The sequence below is a fragment of the Sander vitreus genome, chromosome 5, assembly GCF_031162955.1.
Source record: "Sander vitreus isolate 19-12246 chromosome 5, sanVit1, whole genome shotgun sequence".
NCBI lineage: Eukaryota > Metazoa > Chordata > Actinopteri > Perciformes > Percidae > Sander > Sander vitreus.
Window position 1 is genome coordinate 3,678,864 of NC_135859.1, and position 19,125 is coordinate 3,697,988.

At 41.6% G+C, this 19,125-nt stretch overlaps 1 protein-coding gene across 1 annotated transcript in view; it reads right to left on the reverse strand.

Annotated features, from left to right (window-relative positions):
* Nucleotides 1-17,469, reverse strand: part of hk2 (hexokinase 2) — a 30,549-nt gene extending 13,080 nt beyond the window's left edge. Inside the window, exons 1-11 of the mRNA XM_078250078.1 lie at nucleotides 17,157-17,469; nucleotides 11,857-12,019; nucleotides 8,660-8,808; nucleotides 7,918-8,037; nucleotides 6,164-6,259; nucleotides 4,335-4,434; nucleotides 4,017-4,200; nucleotides 1,521-1,682; nucleotides 993-1,226; nucleotides 376-680; nucleotides 110-258 (exon numbers count right to left, since the gene is read on the reverse strand). Coding sequence (XP_078106204.1) covers nucleotides 110-258; nucleotides 376-680; nucleotides 993-1,226; nucleotides 1,521-1,682; nucleotides 4,017-4,200; nucleotides 4,335-4,434; nucleotides 6,164-6,259; nucleotides 7,918-8,037; nucleotides 8,660-8,808; nucleotides 11,857-12,019; nucleotides 17,157-17,219 — 1,725 coding nt within the window. The 5' untranslated portion in view covers nucleotides 17,220-17,469. The remainder of the gene's footprint in view (nucleotides 1-109; nucleotides 259-375; nucleotides 681-992; nucleotides 1,227-1,520; nucleotides 1,683-4,016; nucleotides 4,201-4,334; nucleotides 4,435-6,163; nucleotides 6,260-7,917; nucleotides 8,038-8,659; nucleotides 8,809-11,856; nucleotides 12,020-17,156) is intronic.
* Nucleotides 17,470-19,125: the final 1,656 nt, after the last annotated feature.

A 19,125-nucleotide genomic window follows, 5' to 3' on the forward strand; every position in this document is an offset into this window, starting at 1 on the left:
AGAGGATTTAACTTCACAACCATGACAGAGGTCCCTTAATTCCATCCTTTCAGTTGCTGTAATCACTTATGTAAAATACTAAAGTACTTCAACCCCAGTGATGTTTTACCTCTTCCCCTGTGCCCTGCATAGTCTCCTGTGGAATAGTGTAGATCTTGTGGTGCATGTCCACATTGTGTCTCTTTCCACTTCGCACGCGCACCAGCAGTACCCGAAAGCTGGAGCCCCCAAGGTCCAAAGCCAAGAAGTCGCCATGCTCTGATGAGGACAATAAAGACAAGAATCCCGAACACATACATGAAAGCATTATAGAGAAGAGACAACTGAACTCAATAACAAGTCAAGTGGAATCTCTGTTTTTCAACTAAAAGCTACCTGTTCCATCCGGTGTGGCTCTAACATAGGTGGGAAGCATCTTCACGCTTGCCTGCTCATGGGCTTGCTTCGACAGGCCTCGCACCATCTCCTCACTCATTCGCCTCTTTACTTCCAGCAGCTGTTCACGGCTTAAACGTAAGGTGTCGAGAATGCGCTGACGCTCAGCATGTTGAGCGGCAAGGCGGTAGGCTACTGCTGTTACCATGGCTGCACCCTTCCCACTGCCACACTGCGACTGCAAAAAACGCACATCACAGTCCGGCACAAGTCGCCTTACCATCTTGTGGAGCCTCCTGGAAAACCTAGGAAAAGGAGATACATTTTGTCAAATCTGTGTTGTTTTGTAATCACTTCAGTTCTGCAATTTCTCTTGCACAGACAAGCTCATTAAAGTTTAAAGGTATAGAAATGCTGATTTCTGCCATGTTATGTATGATTTACTACTTAAGATGCAATGACATAGGTCATTACAAGTGTAGAACACTGAGTTGGGAATTTAAAAAAAACTAACAAACTACCTACAGTGTGTGCTTTCCTGTTTTGGTTGTTTGTAGCTCAAGTGTATTTGTGTGAGATACACCAAGGCAGACGTGATGGTGTTCAGGAACACTTACTCTGGATGACTCTTGTAAACAGAGCCGTCCACGCCGATAGTCGTACGCAGCTTCTCAGCTGCTTTGTTATCCCGAATCTGCCGCAGCACTGCCACTAGAGTGGCAGCACACAAGTGTGCGGCCCGTGTAGATACTATCTGACACACCCTCTGAGTGGATATGCAGTCCTCAACCAACGGGTCCAGACCCAGGCCCCGGAGCACCTTCTCTGCACTCGCCAGGCCTTCCTCATCTCTGCAGGTAAAGCAGAATAAAAATCACATTCACTATGAATTTGACTGCTCAGTGTGGTTCTGAACAGGGTAGGCAGTTAAGAAAATACATGGATGGATATGTGTGTGTGTATATTATATATATATATATATATATATATATATATATATATATATATATATATATATCTGTGGGTAGAGTCGTCTCAATCATCCAGGTGATAAAATGTCAGGTTGTACCATCACTGCATCTGACTTTCTCACACACACACACTCTCTCTCACACACACACACACACACACACACACAAACTAACTTGTCATTCTCAATGGCATAGATGTAGCTGGTGTTGAAGCTTCCTGTGGTGAGGAGCTCTGCTGTAGTCTTGCCCTGGAACAGCAGTTGCTCTTTGGTCATTTTCACCAGGATTAGACGCACCAGTTCCCCCATGTACAGGCCACTGATCATCTTCTCAAACCTACACGCCAAAACAAAAAAAGAGGATCAAAATATTGTTATATTTCTGTATCTACACATGCACATTCAAACAAAAATTCAGCTAACAGCCTAGCAGATGCTGAACTCTGACATAAGTGATGTTTCAGTAAGGACACCTCCTGACATATGTCTTTGGTGAAACTTGATATGTGTGTTTCGCCGCTTACCTCTGCTGAGATTGTTGTTGACTTTCCTGTTTCTACTACTTGTCACTCGAAGTGTGTCACCGCTGCCGATTTATGACCGCCAGACCCTGTTAAGTATCTGTAATTCTGCGGAGAAAGTGCCGATCTAATCAAATCACCGATCTGATCTGATCAGTCAAATACGCCGTTGCTTTTCGTGGCGTCCATAACGGCCTATCTACGGCGTCAGCCCTGACAAGCTGAACGAAGGTGGAAGAAGGACAATTTACAAGTATCACTGGGTTTATTAAGGGACAGTCTAGCTGAATACCAGAAGGCTGTGAAGGTGGCGAAGATGCACCATCTCTCTTCTGTCATAGTTGCAGTTGCCATGAGCTTTTCTGTCATGATTGGTGACCTCTCCTCGTCAGCTGCTCCTCTCTCTTGTGGGGTACCCCAGGGTTCCATTCTTGGCCCCATTCTGTTTTCTGTTGTCTTTATATATGTTGCTTTTAGGGGCTATTATAGTCATTTCATTGTTATGCAGTTGATTTGCAAATGTATTTGCCTATGAAAGCAAATTACAGTGTCGCACTAAACTCCCTGCTTAGTTATATTAATGATATTAAGTTGTGGCTTTCACAATTTTTTTTTAATTTGAACGAAGATAAAACTGAGTGTATTATTTTCAGTAATTCAGGCACGCAAAATGGTCCAGCTTTGAGTTTGGGAGCTCTGCCATCATACACTAGGTCAGCTGTCAAAAATGTGGGGGTTACTTTTGATTACAGCATGAAATTTGACAAGCAGATCAGTACAGATCAACTGATGTTGTTAGAATGAGTTTTTTCCAGCTTCGTCTCCTGGCTAAAGTTAAGTCTTTCCTGAGCAGACACGACCTAGAAAAGGCTAATCATGCCTTTATTAGATCAAGGTTGGCTTACTGTAATGCTCTTTATATTGGTCTGAATCAGACTTCCATCTCACACCTTCAACTTCTTCAAAATGCTGCTGCTCGCTTTTTAACAAATACATCTAGACGTGCACACATCACTCATGTTCTCTACACCCTACATTGGCTCCCTGTGTGTTTTAGAATAGATTTTAAGATCTTATTGTTTGTTTTCAAGGCCTTAAATGGCCTAGCACCGGAGTATTTGTCCAAAATTTTAACTTTGCGTGAGCACAACCGGTCATTGCGGTCTTCAAATCAGCTGGTTTTAGAAGTCCCAAGGTCAAGGTATAAACAGTGGGGTGATCAGGCTTTTGCAGTTGCTGCCCCGAGACCCCGTTACCCCCTGATATTCACACTATTACGGATGTACCTCTTTTTAGGTCCAAACTCAAAACCTATTTGTTTAGACTGGCTTTTAATACGTAATAGTGGTGTGACAATTTCACTCTCCTGTTTCTTTGTAACCTTTTCTGATTTTACTGTTATATGTTTCATTCTTTTTATTGTATGATACGTTGTTTTATACTTGATTCCTGATTTTTCAGTTATGTTCTACTTTATCTGCCTTTGATAGCAGGTGACAACAGTGATACTTATTTAAGGTCATATATATATATATATATATATATATATATATATATATATAAAACATTTAGATCCATTCTTATTCTTTGTTTTTTCTGGATGACTGGATTCCTTGTGTGAATGAGTCACTCTTTTACTGCTGTAACTTAGCCCCCAGTAGTCGGTGCGGGCTGACCTAATGTAGCTCCCATCCCATGGCAGCAGCCAGAATGCCAGGGAGGCTGGGTAACTGTCCGAAAGAAGCATAGCCCATCAGGTGTAAGATCCATGGAAAACAGATGGCCAACTGGTTTGTAATTAACGTTAAGGATTAAAAAATCACTCGTGCTAAATAAACAGGGTTAGGGTTAGGGTTAGGGGTTAAATCGCTTTAATATTGGTGTACGAAAAATCAATCGCCGATCATCCCTACAATCGTCGATATACGATCCGGCCACACAAGGCACAAGCCCAATGACAATGTTGTCCTGTTGAGCAGGTCAATCAGCAGGGAGGGTTCTACTAAAATATCATGAATATGATGATATGAACAATGGAAATTAGAAATAAAGCCATCTCTAATACAAGCCTGTCTGCAGTTGAGTTAAGTAAGCCACTGCTAAGGGACGATTTACATAGTATCAAGTCAGATAAACTAGAAGACACTCACAGCTGCTTGCCAGGGTTCAGAGAGCCTGCGTCTATTTCCCGGTCAATGTCGGTGCGCAGGTCCTCCAGGGCCCCATCGTCTCCAAAAGCGCCCCACTCTGTATTAACACACATCCGCCCCTCGTCACCGTCCAGCAGCTCAAGGTTCCTCATTTGCTCCATGTAGCAGGCATTGGTCCCCGTTCCTTGAGGGATTAATTTAGTTAATTTCTATGCACACCATATTAATCTCAAAAGGGGAATAACATACTATGTGGTATGTATTAAGATTCCCCGATCCTTGTTATTTGCTATACATTCACAGTTGGACTGGACTCACCCACAATGAGGCCAATTTCACAGTGATGATCATCGTAGCCACAGGTCATCATGGTTCCTACTGTGTCATTGATCACAGCCAGAATGTCAACGTCAAAGTCCTGCAATGACAAGTTGTATAGGTGTGGACTGGGGTTATTAAAGTATTAAACTATAATTTGGGGTCCATTTGCTCTTATTTCATATTTCAGTTTGCGGTGTTCATAGTTATAGGTGGCTAGAATATAGTTTTTTTAGCTTATGTTTTTACATTTCTTTGCATTTACTTCATAGACTTAACAAAAAAGGATTTCTAGGTCTTTGTAAGTTTGCACGTTTGGAAATGAATGGCAATGGTTTATAGCCAGAGCCTTCTCAGTTGTAACTTAGGGGCCATCCACACGGAGATGCTTTTTGGTGCAAACGCACATTTTTAGCATCGTTTGGGCCCCTCGTCCACACGAATCCAGTAAACGCACTGCCTGAAAACGCACTTTGTTGAAACCGGGTCCCAGGGTGAAAAAATTCGAAAACAGCTCTCTTTTGGCTTCGTCTGGATGGTGAAACCGGATATTTATCGTATCGATGATGTCATCGCCACACCCCTTGACCTCTTACCCGCAGTCCCACACTAGTGCACGGCCACACACGACTGTGGTGAAGCTAAGCGAGCATATCCCATGTCCATGGTCAAACCAGCTCACGTCATCTAGCTAAATAGTTTGTCTCTGCTCCCTGACACTTCCCTCTGCTCTGCTGGTCCTGGATTCTACACAAGATATATTGCTAACGTTAAACATCGCTAAAGTAGCTGACCGCTACAGCAGCGACGTAACGTTAACGTTAGTTGCTATGGTTAGCTAGCTGTTTATAAAGTGGAAGTTAGCTAGCTAATCCGTCTGCTTATCAACTCCTTGAACGGATTATAGTAACTTTTACCACGGCTTATTGTAGAAAAGCTACTGCAAGACAAACGTGTAGATTATCAAAAATACATTGGATCATTGATGTTTGTTTGACTGCCAATGTTAGCTAGTTAGCAGAGCTAACGTTAGCTCTGCCAGCTAGCGCGCTGCAATCATGTCCAATGGCAGACAGAATTGCAAAGCAATCCAACAGCACATTATACAATGTAAACAAAGACACGTTTCCTTGCGGAGGCCTTTATAAAATGAGGAGTGGTGAAAGTTATTATAGTCCATGGATGTATTAAGAGAACGTTAGTCTAGCTAGTCATGTTATGATGGGAAGTTAACTCTTCTTCTCTGTGTTTTGGTGAATTTCTGTAGCAGAAACAGCGCCGCCTATAGGCCTGGAATATGAAGTAGCGCGTTGAGTCATTTACACCTGGATCCATATGGATGCAAAAATCCTTGGATGAAAAGAATCCAGGGAAGACGGGTAAAAAAAAGATTGTTTTGATACATGTGAACGTGGCCTGAGAGTGGGTCTGGGGAAGGTTCATTCACAGCTCATTTCCAAAGGGGCGTCACCAACGGACGCTGCTCAAATCACTCTGGGCGCAATTGGATAGTCCTTCAACCAATCAGACCAACGATCCGGGTGACGTAGCAGCGACAGCGGCATCAACGGGTTGCTGCGCTTCGGTGGCTGTCATATTGATTGTAAACAAAAATCTGCTTTCCGTCGCTGCGCTGTCGTCATCGTGTAAAGCCCGCCTCAACGGTTGTGATTGGTGCCTCGATTTAGAAAAAATAAAAATGGGCTTGAATGGGCTCTTGGCCAGACTGACTTGCAGAGCAAATCTCAAATTTGCCAGAAGTTCGTCAGGGTTTTCCCAGGCTAAATGGTTTACATAATATACCATGAAACTAGAAGTTGTACACTTACCCCTCGTTTTTTGATAGATTTTCTAAGAAGGCTGACCACATCCTTTCCCTCTACTCCATTTGACTTGAAGGCTTTGGTCCAATACACCAAAACAGCCTGCAAATAGGAAAATAAAGACACAGAGCAGAACCAACATTATCTGCCCATTTTATTTTAGCCTTGTCATATGGTATAATTATAATCAATCAATAAACTGTCCAGAGTAGTTACACAGACCTCACCAAGTACCAAACTAATTGAGTGAACTGCCATTAATGGACTAAAGTTAAAAGTTGACCCTTCTCTGATAAAAGAAATCACCACATTTAAAACAACAAATTGATGCAAAATGGCTAATTGCTATGGAAATCCAAAAGACATAATAAAAAGCAACCTATGACACAGATATCAGCGAGAGCACGCTAAGCCATTTTCAGGGGCACTTGCCACAGCAAATACTAAACTACAATATTGTCATATGTAACTACTTTGTTCAAATATAACATTAGTGTGGTCCCATAATTACAAGTTGCTAAATTAGGTAAGCGATCCATTTAGATTAAACCAGTGTGATGAATTAATGTTGACATATGATATGTTGAATCTGCACTAAAAGACACACGCCGAGGTGGTAACCAGTAACCATCTAGAACAGAGAAGACCACAACAATTTGCAGGTGACACAGCAAGCAAATCTATTAAGACTTTTCAGTACAATGGATTTGTATGGAGGTTCATTGCAAGAGGAGACCGAGCCATATGTGCATTTTGCTGTGATAATGTGTTGTTTCGAACGTCAATGGTAAAGCATGACTTTGAAGCTCCAACTCTACCTTCATAAAAACACTTTCTCCCAGCTCATCCCTTCAGTCATAATGTAACTGTGACATACTGTTATGTAGGCCTATACCCAATAGCTTCCTTCATAACTTTGACATTAGGTTACACAAATAATAATAAATAGTATTTTAATATTTGTAGAATTTGATTACAGTAGTGGCTGCGTAGATTGTCTCTGACTCGTGTAATCTAAACAAGCGTGATGCCACCTATAGGCAGGCTACCAGACACTGTTTTTGAGTCACATCGTTGTCCGTGTTTGGAGGCGTTTTTGGTGGGAAGGTAACCTGCACGCAACACACAGACGCCACATGCAGAACGCTTTACAACAGCCCGGGGAGGGGGGGCCTTTACCGCCTTTGACTCTTTTCCTGCTTCCAACGTAAGCTACATGATTGCTGGATATACCAAACTAACTTTTCTTCACTTTCCTGGAGCACAAGCGGATAGCTGAAAGGAAAATCGTGACTGTCGTGTGGAATATCGTTGGCAAAATAAGGCGCTACTACGCTTTTCCGTGTCTATTTTTTTCGCTAAGAGGAAACTCAACAAAAAGCCATTTGCCAACAGGCAGAACATAACGTAATCTCGGAGAGGATTCCTTCACAGCGCTGTGCAATGCGAGAAAATCTCAGAGCTGAACCGGGCAGAGACAGCAGTTTTCATCAGACTCACCCTGGGTTGATTAAGTCTACTGCTAACTAATAACATTACCGTCGCCAAAATACCCATGTGAATCAAATCCCCTACTTCACCGTTAACCGTCAAGCCACTAAAGCTGTATGGAAATGAACACCTCTGCTGAAATTCGTTAACGATCATACGACACGAGACAACTCCAACTCCACTTCCCTTCAGTGTTTGTTTACAAAAAAAGGACGACCAAGTTTTTACTTATGGTTAGAATATTACTTAAAGTAGATAAAATCACTCACCTCATCCAACTTGGTCTGCTGACAGGGAAAAGAGAAGGTGAAACCCAGAGGAAGCTTTTTATCCTTTATACCCCACTTCTCCAGGAAGTTAGCCAGACAATCAGCTATGTGGTCAAATAACTACAGGAGAAAGAAAATGTTGCCATGTCAAGGCAGACCATTTGCATGTTTCACAATAACACAGGAAGCTGTTGTAACTTGACATAGTCCAATCTGTCCCAAATGTTACATGCTGGATAGTAGTCCAGGCCTAAAGACATCTACAATCCCATATTGAGTCCTATTCATAGCGCCACTTAACTACTGACAACAGGAAGCCTTATGTGACAAAGATGGTCTGATTTACATGCAATTTACATGGTGTGGAAATATAACTAGTGTGCGTTTATTAGCGCCACATAGCAGACAGAGGAAGTGTTAAGGCAACATGAAATATACCCAATGTGTGTTTTCTAGCGCCACATAAGTAGACAGAGGTCTAGTGTAAAAAGATTTGCAATACGCAATTTCCTGTGCTGCACGCTTCACCCAGGAAATCATTTCTAACTTGTGCGCGCAGGTCAGATGGTTAGGAAATCCACAGCTCCATCAACAGGCATCCCACCAGTACCCCCGACATGCCCAAAGGCCCGTTCATTTCTGCTTGCAGCTTTAATTTAATCTCTGACAAGAGCACTGACGCCACAGGTGACAGGCTGTGCACATTACATATCAACTGTGTGTAATGTGTAATGCTTCTTACCTCAGATCCGCAGCCTCTCATGAGGTGTTCAGGAATGGCATATATCTGATCTTCCATCTCCACCGCTTGCTTGCCATCAGCCATAACTTTGACCAGGAGCACTCGGAAGTTGGATCCGCCCAGATCGAGTGCCAGGAATTCTCCTTGTTCTTTGAAAAAAAAAAAAAAACGCATACGCACGCACGCACGCACACACACACACACACACACACACACACATTTTGAAAAATGAAAACTCAAACAACAAATTGATTACCAAAATAGTTAATGATTAACTTTCTATTGATTGACTAATCGATTAATAGGCTAATTGTGTCAGCTCTAATAAGTGAGTAAGAAAGTGTGTACTATTATGCGCATGATAGTAGAGCACAATAAAAACCGTTCATCCATTTTTGAGTTGTCAAAAAATCTACAGGGTACCACACTCGCTAACATGCGCCCGTCCTGTGCGTCGGCTCCTTTAGTCTACAGTCGGCTCGATCAGGTGCCCTCCACATTGTTTTTACGTTCATAAGCTTAGGTGTATCTACGGCGTAGATTCACCGGAGTACTATAAATCAAGCTTAAGCGCTGACACATCCTCTTGACAGATCCTGAGGGCCAGTTGGGGGCCAGTGGGGAGGGGCGATGTCTGAGTCGGAGAAGGTGAGTGGTGCAGATGTTGGCTTATCAAACCAACCTACGGTAAAACACATTCAATTTGTCAGCCAGTTGTGGGGGGAAGGTTTCCTGAAGCTGATGATGTCCTGTAGGCCTCTCCACACTGACGCAGGTCTGTCGAAAACCTGTTTTACCAGTTTTTCAGCTTTTCTGAGTAGCTTATCACTGCTACACTGATCCTCTGTCAGTGCGATTCTCACCCTTAACCTGACAAAGCTGCCTGAGTAAAGCTGTAAACTAGGGGTTTGTTGTTGTTGTTGTTGTTGTTGTTGTATGTGCGGAAAGTTTGACTTTGCACACACATGTCCACACAAAAGCCGATGTAAGATGTCACAGAGTCAACCTTTGGTTATACCCTCGCGGGCCTCCATAGATGGCGTGCGAGCTACGAGCATGCCCGGAGACGTTTATGCTCAACGCATTGTTCGTTGCAGTATTCTCCGAAACACCAGAGGGCGTACAGACAAAATAATCTGTGAATAAGCAAGATGTCGTAGAGAAGAAGAGAAACACATCCATGATAAACACTGACGTACCGCCAAACATTATGTTTATGTACTCTAATCATTAACGTGACTGTCGTTTATCTCCTAATCAAAACTACTGTCTTCCTTTAAAACTGGTAAAGTGCTCATATTATGCCCTTTTTTAGGTTCATAATTGTATTTAGAGGTTATATCAGAATAGGCTTACATGGTTTAATTTTCAAAAAACACCATATTTTTGTTGTACTGCACATTGCTGCAGCTCCTCTTTTCACCCTGTGTGTTGAGCTCTCTGTTTTAGCTACAGAGTGAGACCTCTCACTGCTGGAACATCTTTGTTGGGAGTCGCACATGCTCAGTAGCTAGGTAAGGACTACTAGCCAGTCAGAAGCAGAGTATGAGGGCGTGCCCTGACAGTACCTAGGTAAGGACTACTAGCCAGTCAGAAGCAGAGTATGAGGGCGTGCCCTGACAGTACCTAGGTAAGGGCTACTAGCCAGTCAGAAGCAGAGTATGAGGGCGTGCCCTGACAGTAGCTAGGTAAGGACTACTAGCCAGTCAGAAGCAGAGTATGAGGGCGTGCCATGCTAGCAGCTAGGTGAGCATTATAACGTGTGTTCCAAAGTGACCACGTTTGTCTCTGAAGTAAAGGCTGGACTACAACAGAGCTGTTTGGAGCAGTTTGTGAACAGTGTTTTCTGTTGGAGATGGTAAGTCCCTTTGGGGTGGACTTTGGGCTTTTTCACTTGTTAAACCTATAACGTGCGCAAAAAAGATATATAACACAATAAAGGAAAGGAAAAAAGCCAAAAAGCATAATATGAGCACTTTAAGAACACTTTTTTCATGAAGCAGTGTTGTTAGCTTTGACAAAACAATCTCTCATGTTTTTCCACTATCCAGCAAAATGTTTTTTTTATTTTCCCAGTGTGGTGTCTCTCTCTGACTACATATTTAAAACTGTTTGACTCTCTGTGGTCTGTACATGAAAAATCATACAGATGTTTCTACAGGCGAACCTGCTCGGCCAGTCTTCCTAGCCGACTGAAAGCGCAGCACTCACCGAGTTACAAAAATTCAGAGGTGCACGGCCCTGCGCTGTGACAACTTGTGGATACTTTGCGTTGGAAACGACATTTTATGGCTCGTGCACCTTGCGCCGGAACTGCGGCGACCAAAAACTTAGCTTTCAGTGAGTTCATTAAGGTGTGTCGCTGCAGCCCAAAAAAAACTCCAATCAGTAAAGTCAAAACAGGACTGTAATTCTAGCTTTGCATCTTTGGTCCATCTCATCACAGTCTCGACCAGATGCTTATCAGACTTTATTTTTGGCTTGTCAGCTGGGAGAAGATTAACCAGACAGGGATCAGAGAGTCCCAAAGATGCACGGGGGGAGCAATAGGCGTACCTCAATATGGTTTAGCAGTGGTCCAGTTGCGACACTTAATGTGCCGTCTGTATTTTGGCAATTCAATGCTGACGTTTGCCCTGTTAAAGTCCCCTAGAACAATGGCCAGGGAGTCTGCATGTCTGTGCTCCCTGGAGGTTATCTGGTCACCCACCGGGGTTAAAGCCAGAAACCATTTGTGAGCCTGTAATGCTGCCCTGGAGGAAATGTGTGAAATGTATTTTATAATACTTAGTATTACAAAATTGTAAAACTTCTCTATGCCTGAATTCAGGCATGGTGCCTGAGAACTTTAAGCCCTGCACCCAGGTGTTGCAGCGCCTCACCAACACAGGCCTGAGGTCTGATGAAAACATGGACCAGAATAAACGAGGAAAACTCCTAGTTCACAACCTGGTTTACAAAACTCCCCGGTCTACAGTTTGAAAGTTGTCTCTAAGAGAGGAGAGAATGCTTTCCTTGAGACTGACATCTGCGAGATTGACCCTTTAACTTTATTTGGCTGATAATATAATGTTGTAGTTTTGCAGTGGTGCGTTTTGAACTACTGGAGAAGACCTGAGTCTCTGTGAATGTGGGTTGACCATGTGTTCAGTGGACCCCTTTTATATATGCATTTCCTACGTGAAAAGGCGTATTACCTGTTCCGTCAGGAGTGGAGCGCACAAACGTGGGCAACATCTTGACAGCAGCTGTGGGGTTGGTGTCTCTACACAGGCCTTTGTCCATCTCTCGTCGAAATTTTATTGACAAATCCATCAAAGTCTTATCTGACAGCTGAAAATGGTGCAGGTATTTGTCCACCTAAGCCATTGTAGAGAGGAGAAACCGTTAAATAACGCAAGCTAAGAAGTCATAAAGCATTACAACAGTGAGTAAATAAAATAATATAGTGATTGTAATGTCATTAAATGAACTACATTATAAGTAAACAGCTCTGCATTGACAAAATATAACCTGCATCACAGCTTTCTTTAGAAGGGTTCCTTTATTTTGCAACCAAGTTTCGTATAGGCTGCTGTCTGTAGCCAATCCCAGTCCAGTAGCAAAAGCAGCGTGTTAAAACCCACGCTGCACCTAAAATAGAACAACCTTTTATGTTGGCTGAATTGCTGGATGAAACATAAGTGTGGATAGTTCATTTAAACTGCTGGCCTCTGTATTTAGTGCTGCTCTGTAGTTAATTTGTTAAAAACGCTGAATCACAGCCGCACAGTTTTCTGATTCCCTCTTTTTTGCAGTACTATCAGAACTGGACTCCTGTTAGTGCACTTACACTTTTAAGCAAACCACTACAAGTTACAAAAGGTGCTTTACAAAATGGTGTCCTTAAAGATATGGACATTTACAGAAATTCAGGATTTTTTAAATAAATAAATTGTGTACGCCAAAGAATGGATTTAAAACAAGTTACAGAATTTCTTTTTTAAATGTATCAGTTTTCTTTCTATGTCACCTTGGCCCCATGGTCTGACCATGTATCTAGGCAAAACATTAAACAAATACCTTGTACAGGTGCTGGTCATATAATTAGAATATCATGAAAAAGTTGATTTATTTCAGTAATTCCATTCAAAAAGTGAAACTTGTATAATGTATACATTCATTCCACACAGACTGATCTATTTCAAGTGTTTATTTCTTTTAATTTTGATGATTAGAACTGACAACTGATGAAAACCCCAAATTCAGTATCTCAGAAAATTTGAATATTGTGACAAGGTTCAATATTGAAGACACCTGGTGCCACACTCTAATCAGCTGATTAACTCAAAACACCTGCAAAGGCCTTTAAATGGTCTCTCAGTCTAGTTCTGTAGGCTACACAATCATGGGGAAGACTGCGGACTTGACAGCTGTCCAAAAGACGACCATTGACACCTAGGACAAGACACAAAAGTAGAGATGCACCGATTACAACTTTCTAGGCCGATTCCGATTTTCTTTGAGTTAGGCCAGCTGATACCGATTTTAGCCGATTCCGATTTCATTCCACTTTACAGCACACACAAATATTTATTTTCTATCTTTTCTTTAATAGAACATTTTGCACAGAACATAGAAACAATTTTGAACAGATAATGGATCACTATGAAATAGAACTATATAAAATTCACACACATCTAAAGTGCAATGTTAGAACCATTTCCTTCTTTTCACATCCAATATCACACTAAAAGAAATGTGATTTTGGTTTTTGGTGTCGTCCCTCCACGCCCTACTCTTTCCTTGCAGGTGTTGCATATTGCAAACTTATTATCTTCTGCACACACGCTGAAGAATGTCCAAACAGCTGACATGTTGCAGGTTAATTCACGAGGTTCCCTACATGTGTGAGAATAGCGCTTCACACCACGAGCGGGTACGTGCGACACACAGCGGAAAAGTTGAGAGAAAGGAAAAAGAGACTGTGCTGTCGCGTCCGTGTGTGCGTGCGTCCTTGAGAACTGTAACTCGTATAACTTATGTTGTCAGTTAATTGTAGCATTGACCGGCATGAAATCGGCATATGTCAGACTGACCTGCCGGTCGCCGGTCATGGCCGAGCATGTGAAAACCGGCCAATTCCAGTCACCGGCCGGTCTATCGGTGCATCTCTACACACTGGCTGTTCACAGAGCTCTGTGTCCAAGCACATTAATAGAGAGGCGAAGGGAAGGAAAAGATGTGGTAGAAAAAAGTGTACAAGCAATAGGGATAACCACACCCTGGAGAGGATTGTGAAACAAAACCCATTCAAAAATGTGGGGGAGATTCACAAAGAGTGGACTGCAGCTGGAGTCAGTGCTTCAAGAACCACCACGCACAGACGTATGCAAGACATGGGTTTCAGCTGTCGCATTCCTTGTGTCAAGCCACTCCTGAACAAGACACAGTGTCAGAAGCGTCTCGCCTGGGCTAAAGACAAAAATGACTGGACTGCTGCTGAGTGGTCCAAAGTTATGTTCTCTGATGAAAGTACATTTTGCATTTCCTTTGGAAATCAAGGTCCCAGAGTCTGGAGGAAGAGAGGAGAGGCACAGAATCCACGTTGCCTGAAGTCCAGTGTAAAGTTTCCACAGTCAGTGATGGTTTGGGGTGCCATGTCATCTGCTGGTGTTGGTCCACTGTGTTTTCTGAGGTCCAGGGTCAACGCAGCCGTCTACCAGGAAGTTTTAAAGCACTTCATGCTTCCTGCTGCTGACCAACTTTATGGAGATGCAGATTTCATTTTCCAACAGGACTTGGCACCTGCACACAGTGCCAAATCTACCAGTACCTGGTTTAAGGACCATGGTATCCCTGTTCTTAATTGGCCAGCAAATCAAGAAAAATCTATGGGGTATTGTGAAGAGGAAGATGCGATATGCCAGACCCAACAATGCAGAAGAGCTGAAGGCTCTCATAACACCTGAGCAGGGCCACAGACTGATGGACTCCATGCCACGCCGCATTGCTGCAGTAATTCAGGCAAAAGGAGCCCCAACTAAGTATTGAGTGCTGTACATGCTCATACTTTTCATGTTCATACTTTTCAGTTGGCCAACATTTCTAAAAATCCTTTTTTGTATTGGTCTTAATATTCTAATTTTCGGAGATACTGAATTTGGGATTTTCATTAGTTGTCAGTTATAATCATCACCATTAAAAGAAATGAACATTTGAAATATATCTCTGTGTGTGATGAATGAATATAACATACAAGTTTCACTTTTTGAATGGAATTACTGAAATAAATCAACATTTTCATGATATTCTAATTATATGACCAGCACCTGTATACTAAAGAACAGAAGGTGCTGGCTCACATGCACAAACTGTCCGTACTATACTACAATCTGAAACTAAAGACAGTGGGGATAGCAGATTTTGACAAAATTAGGTGCAAAGGCTTTTCTGGATGGGACCATGGAAACCAGATTTTCCCATATGATGTTAAGACGTTAAAAAAAAACAGCAAGTAAGCTAGGGGTAAGGAGTGAGGGGAACGAAAACTAAAGTTTGGCCTGGCAGTAACCAAAGAAACAGAAAGAAATGCAATGTTTTGTTTCAGGTGACACTCTTTTACTTTTGTGCTTTAAAGGTCAGCATTCTATCTAGACTGTACTACCTTGTTTTAGACTTTCAAAATTCCTTCCATTAAACCATTATTCAAAAATGTAACAGTCCAGTAACTGTACTATTTTAAAATGCTATGATTTCTATCAGTGATTGCACAAGGATATTGTACTGAATAAGAAATCAAACAATAGATAATTGAATGAGAATTATAACAAGATATATGCAGTGCAATGGTAGGAGTTAAAGGACAATTCCAGTGCAAAACGAACCTAGGGGTTAAAAACAGATGTGTACCCACTCGATCGCTCTCTGGGACATGTTTTCATGCTAATCAAATGTGTTTGTAGCTTGAAACAAGCTAGCGCGGACCGCTGATTAGCTTACAACGCTAGTATTCGGGGCACAGGTTAAGTAAAAACAAATCGCTTATTACACCACTAAAAAGGCTCAAAATATTACCACACTTCCACGATAGCATAATGAGAGTCCCTAAATGTTAACCAAAGCATTGAGAACTTTGTAAGTGTACAGACAGTTTATTAAAAAGATAGTTTAGAAAGACAGTAGCTCCCAAGACGGCGGCCGCCTGTATACAAGAATGCGACTGTCTTTATAATCTATCTTTTAATCTGTCTCCCTTAGTGATAGGATGAGAAGCTCAGTCATCCGTGAGGAGCTCAGAGTAGAGCCGCTGCTCCTTTGCGTTGTAAGGAGCCAGCTGCGATGGTTTGGGCATCTGGTAAGGATTCACCCCTAGGCGCCTCGCTAGGGAGGTGTTTAAAGCACATCCAGCTAGGAGGAGGCCTCGGCGAAGATCCAGGACTGGGTGCAGAGATTATATCTCCACCCTGGCCTAGGAACGCCTTGGGTTCCCCAGTCAGAGCTGGCTAATGTGGCTCGGGAAAGGGAACTTCTGTATTGCACAATGCCCAATTGCATATACCATATCAAATATAAGCATATACATACATACATACATACATACATACATATATATATACATACACATATATATATATATATATATATATATATATATATACATACATACATACATATATATATATATATATATATATATATATATATATATATATATATATATATATATTAGGGCTGTCAAAATAACGCGTTATTAATTAAGGTTCAGGCACCATTAATTATGTATGCGATTAATTTCAATTAATTAATCAGAGTATGTAATTAATTAGATTACATTTTTTAATCGATTGACAGCCCTAATATATATATATATATAATATATATATATATATATATACACATATACACACACACACATATATATACATACACACAGACATATATTGCACTAGTACCCTATCAGGCATTGCACATCCTATAACCATAATGGTCAGTACCACAAATATTATTTAGAAGTATTAGTCACACATACATCACTGCGGCCAATACACACACACACACACACACACACACACACACACACCTTATCTCTTATTATTCATTAATTTGATTGAAAGTTTTCAAAGATGTATAGCTAGAAAAATATAAATGCAGTAGATACGCACTACGTACTAATAAGTAGCAATGTACAGTACTGCCTCATTATTGTGTCAGTTCACACAGTGCTGTCCCATTCCTTATGTAATTTTCGGCATGGCACATCACGTCTGAGCTCACAGGTGATGTTAATTACGGTCGGTTAGGGCGGATATTTAGACTGAGCGAGAAGGCAACCCCTTTCTTTCACTGTCTATGAGGAAACATAACTGCGTTGATAAGGTTACATGCTAGGAGTTGGGCTACCAGCTGGACCCGTTTTCACGTTCATACAGTAGGGAAAGACATTCAAATGTCCCGTCCTGATAGACCAAAACGTCCACAAAACAAACACAGTCGAGTGTTTTACACCAGTACTCACTTTATGCGCTTGGTCATCATGAAGTTCGGTACAGTAGTTAGCCAGCAGACTCGAGGCTAACATCTTTAGTTAGTGATGTGTGGCGACTTTATTTCCTGCTTTACACTTGCACACAGTTGATCTACAAAGATAGCTTTTTCTTTTTAAATAATCAACACAAAAACAAATTTTCACTAGCCGCTCGGTTTCTTGTCGCAAAAACTCGGGAAACTGTAGTTAATAATGTAGTTAGTAGTAGTTAAAAACGCAGTCAACACAACGTTAATAAGAAACTTCCAGCTTCCTGAAGTTTGAGTAGTTCCTCGACGTCATTCCAAATCGACGGCGCTGATTGGCTGCGGAGAAGGCGCGGCAAGATCTTCCTACCAAAATCATAGATGTATTTTTAGACTGTAATATTGTCCATGGAAGTACAGGGGGGTGGATAAAAAAGGTCTACCTTACATTAATAGCTTTGCAACAAATGCCAACCCTGTATATCCTTTAGTGTTCGGTTTGTGTTGCTAATTTGTCATTTCAATGTTGATTTAACTTGAACTCTCTACTACAGTCAGCTGCAGCTTCAAGTTACTTTGCCGATTATGACTTTTCTATATATATTGTACTTAGTATACTATACTACTAAAATTGTGTACTTTTGTATTTACTATTTTTTTTAATGCAGGACTTCTAGTTGTGATATACGTAGTATACTGTGTTAGTTTTACTCTTTGCAACATTATATTTTGTGTGTTTCTATTAAAGTATTTCACACAGATACTGTATGTTTTAATAACATAGTGCTACCTGATGCTAGAGAATGAGACATGACAGGAGGAAGGGATGATATACAGCCTACACATAAAAGCCTTTGAGCTACTGTACAGTCTCAGTCCCCTTGATATGTGTTATTATATTTCACAAACATGGTCATGGCACCTGGGGGGGCTTGCCACTAAAGCTTCGGAGAACTTCATTCCTTACTAAAGGAAGAGGTCAAGCATTGCTTTCTAATTCTGTGTGGTCTTTGTTGTGCATCTTTTTTTTTTTTTTTCTTTTTTCATGTATGGTGTCCTTGAGTATAATGGACACCATAAATAAAAAAATATTATTATTATTATTATTAAGCAGAATAAGCATAAGCAGCATAATATACAGTGGTGTGAAAAAGTGTTTGCCCCCTTCCTCATTTCCTGTTCCTTTGCATGTTTGTCACACTTAAGTGTTTCGGAACATCAAACCAATTTAAACAAAAGTCAAGGACAACACAAGTAAACACAAAATGCAATTTGTAAATGAAGGTGTTAATTATTAAAGGAGAAAAAAAATCCAAACCATCATGGCCCTGTGTGAAAAAGTGATTGCCCCCCTTGTTAAAACATACTATAACTGTGGTTGTCCACACCTGAGTTCAATTTCTCTAGCCACACCCAGGCCTGATTATTGCCACACCTGTTCACAATCAAGGCATCACTTAAATAGGAGCTGCTTGACACAGTAAGGTCCACCAGAAGATCCTTAAAAGCTACACATCATGCCGAGACCCAAAGAAATTCAGGAACAATTGAGAAAGAAAGTAATTGAGATCTATCAGTCTGGAAAGGGTTATAAAGCCATTTCCAAAGCTTTGGGAATCCAGCGAACCACAGTGAGAGCCATTATCCACAAATGGCGAAGACATGGAACAGTGGTGAGCCTTCCCAGGAGTGGCCGGCCGCCCAAAATTACCCCCAAGAGCGCAGCGACGACTCATCCAAGAGGTCACAAAAGACCCCACAACAACGTCCAAAGAACTGCAGGCCTCACTTGCCTCAGTTAAGGTCAGCGTTCATGCCTCCACCATCAGGAAAAGACTGGGCAAAAATGGCCTGCATGGCAGAGTTCCAAGGAGAAAACCACTGCTGAGCAAAAGAACATCAAAGCTTGTCTCAATTTCTCCAGAACACATCTTGATGATCCCCAAGACTTTTGGGACAACATTCTGTGGACC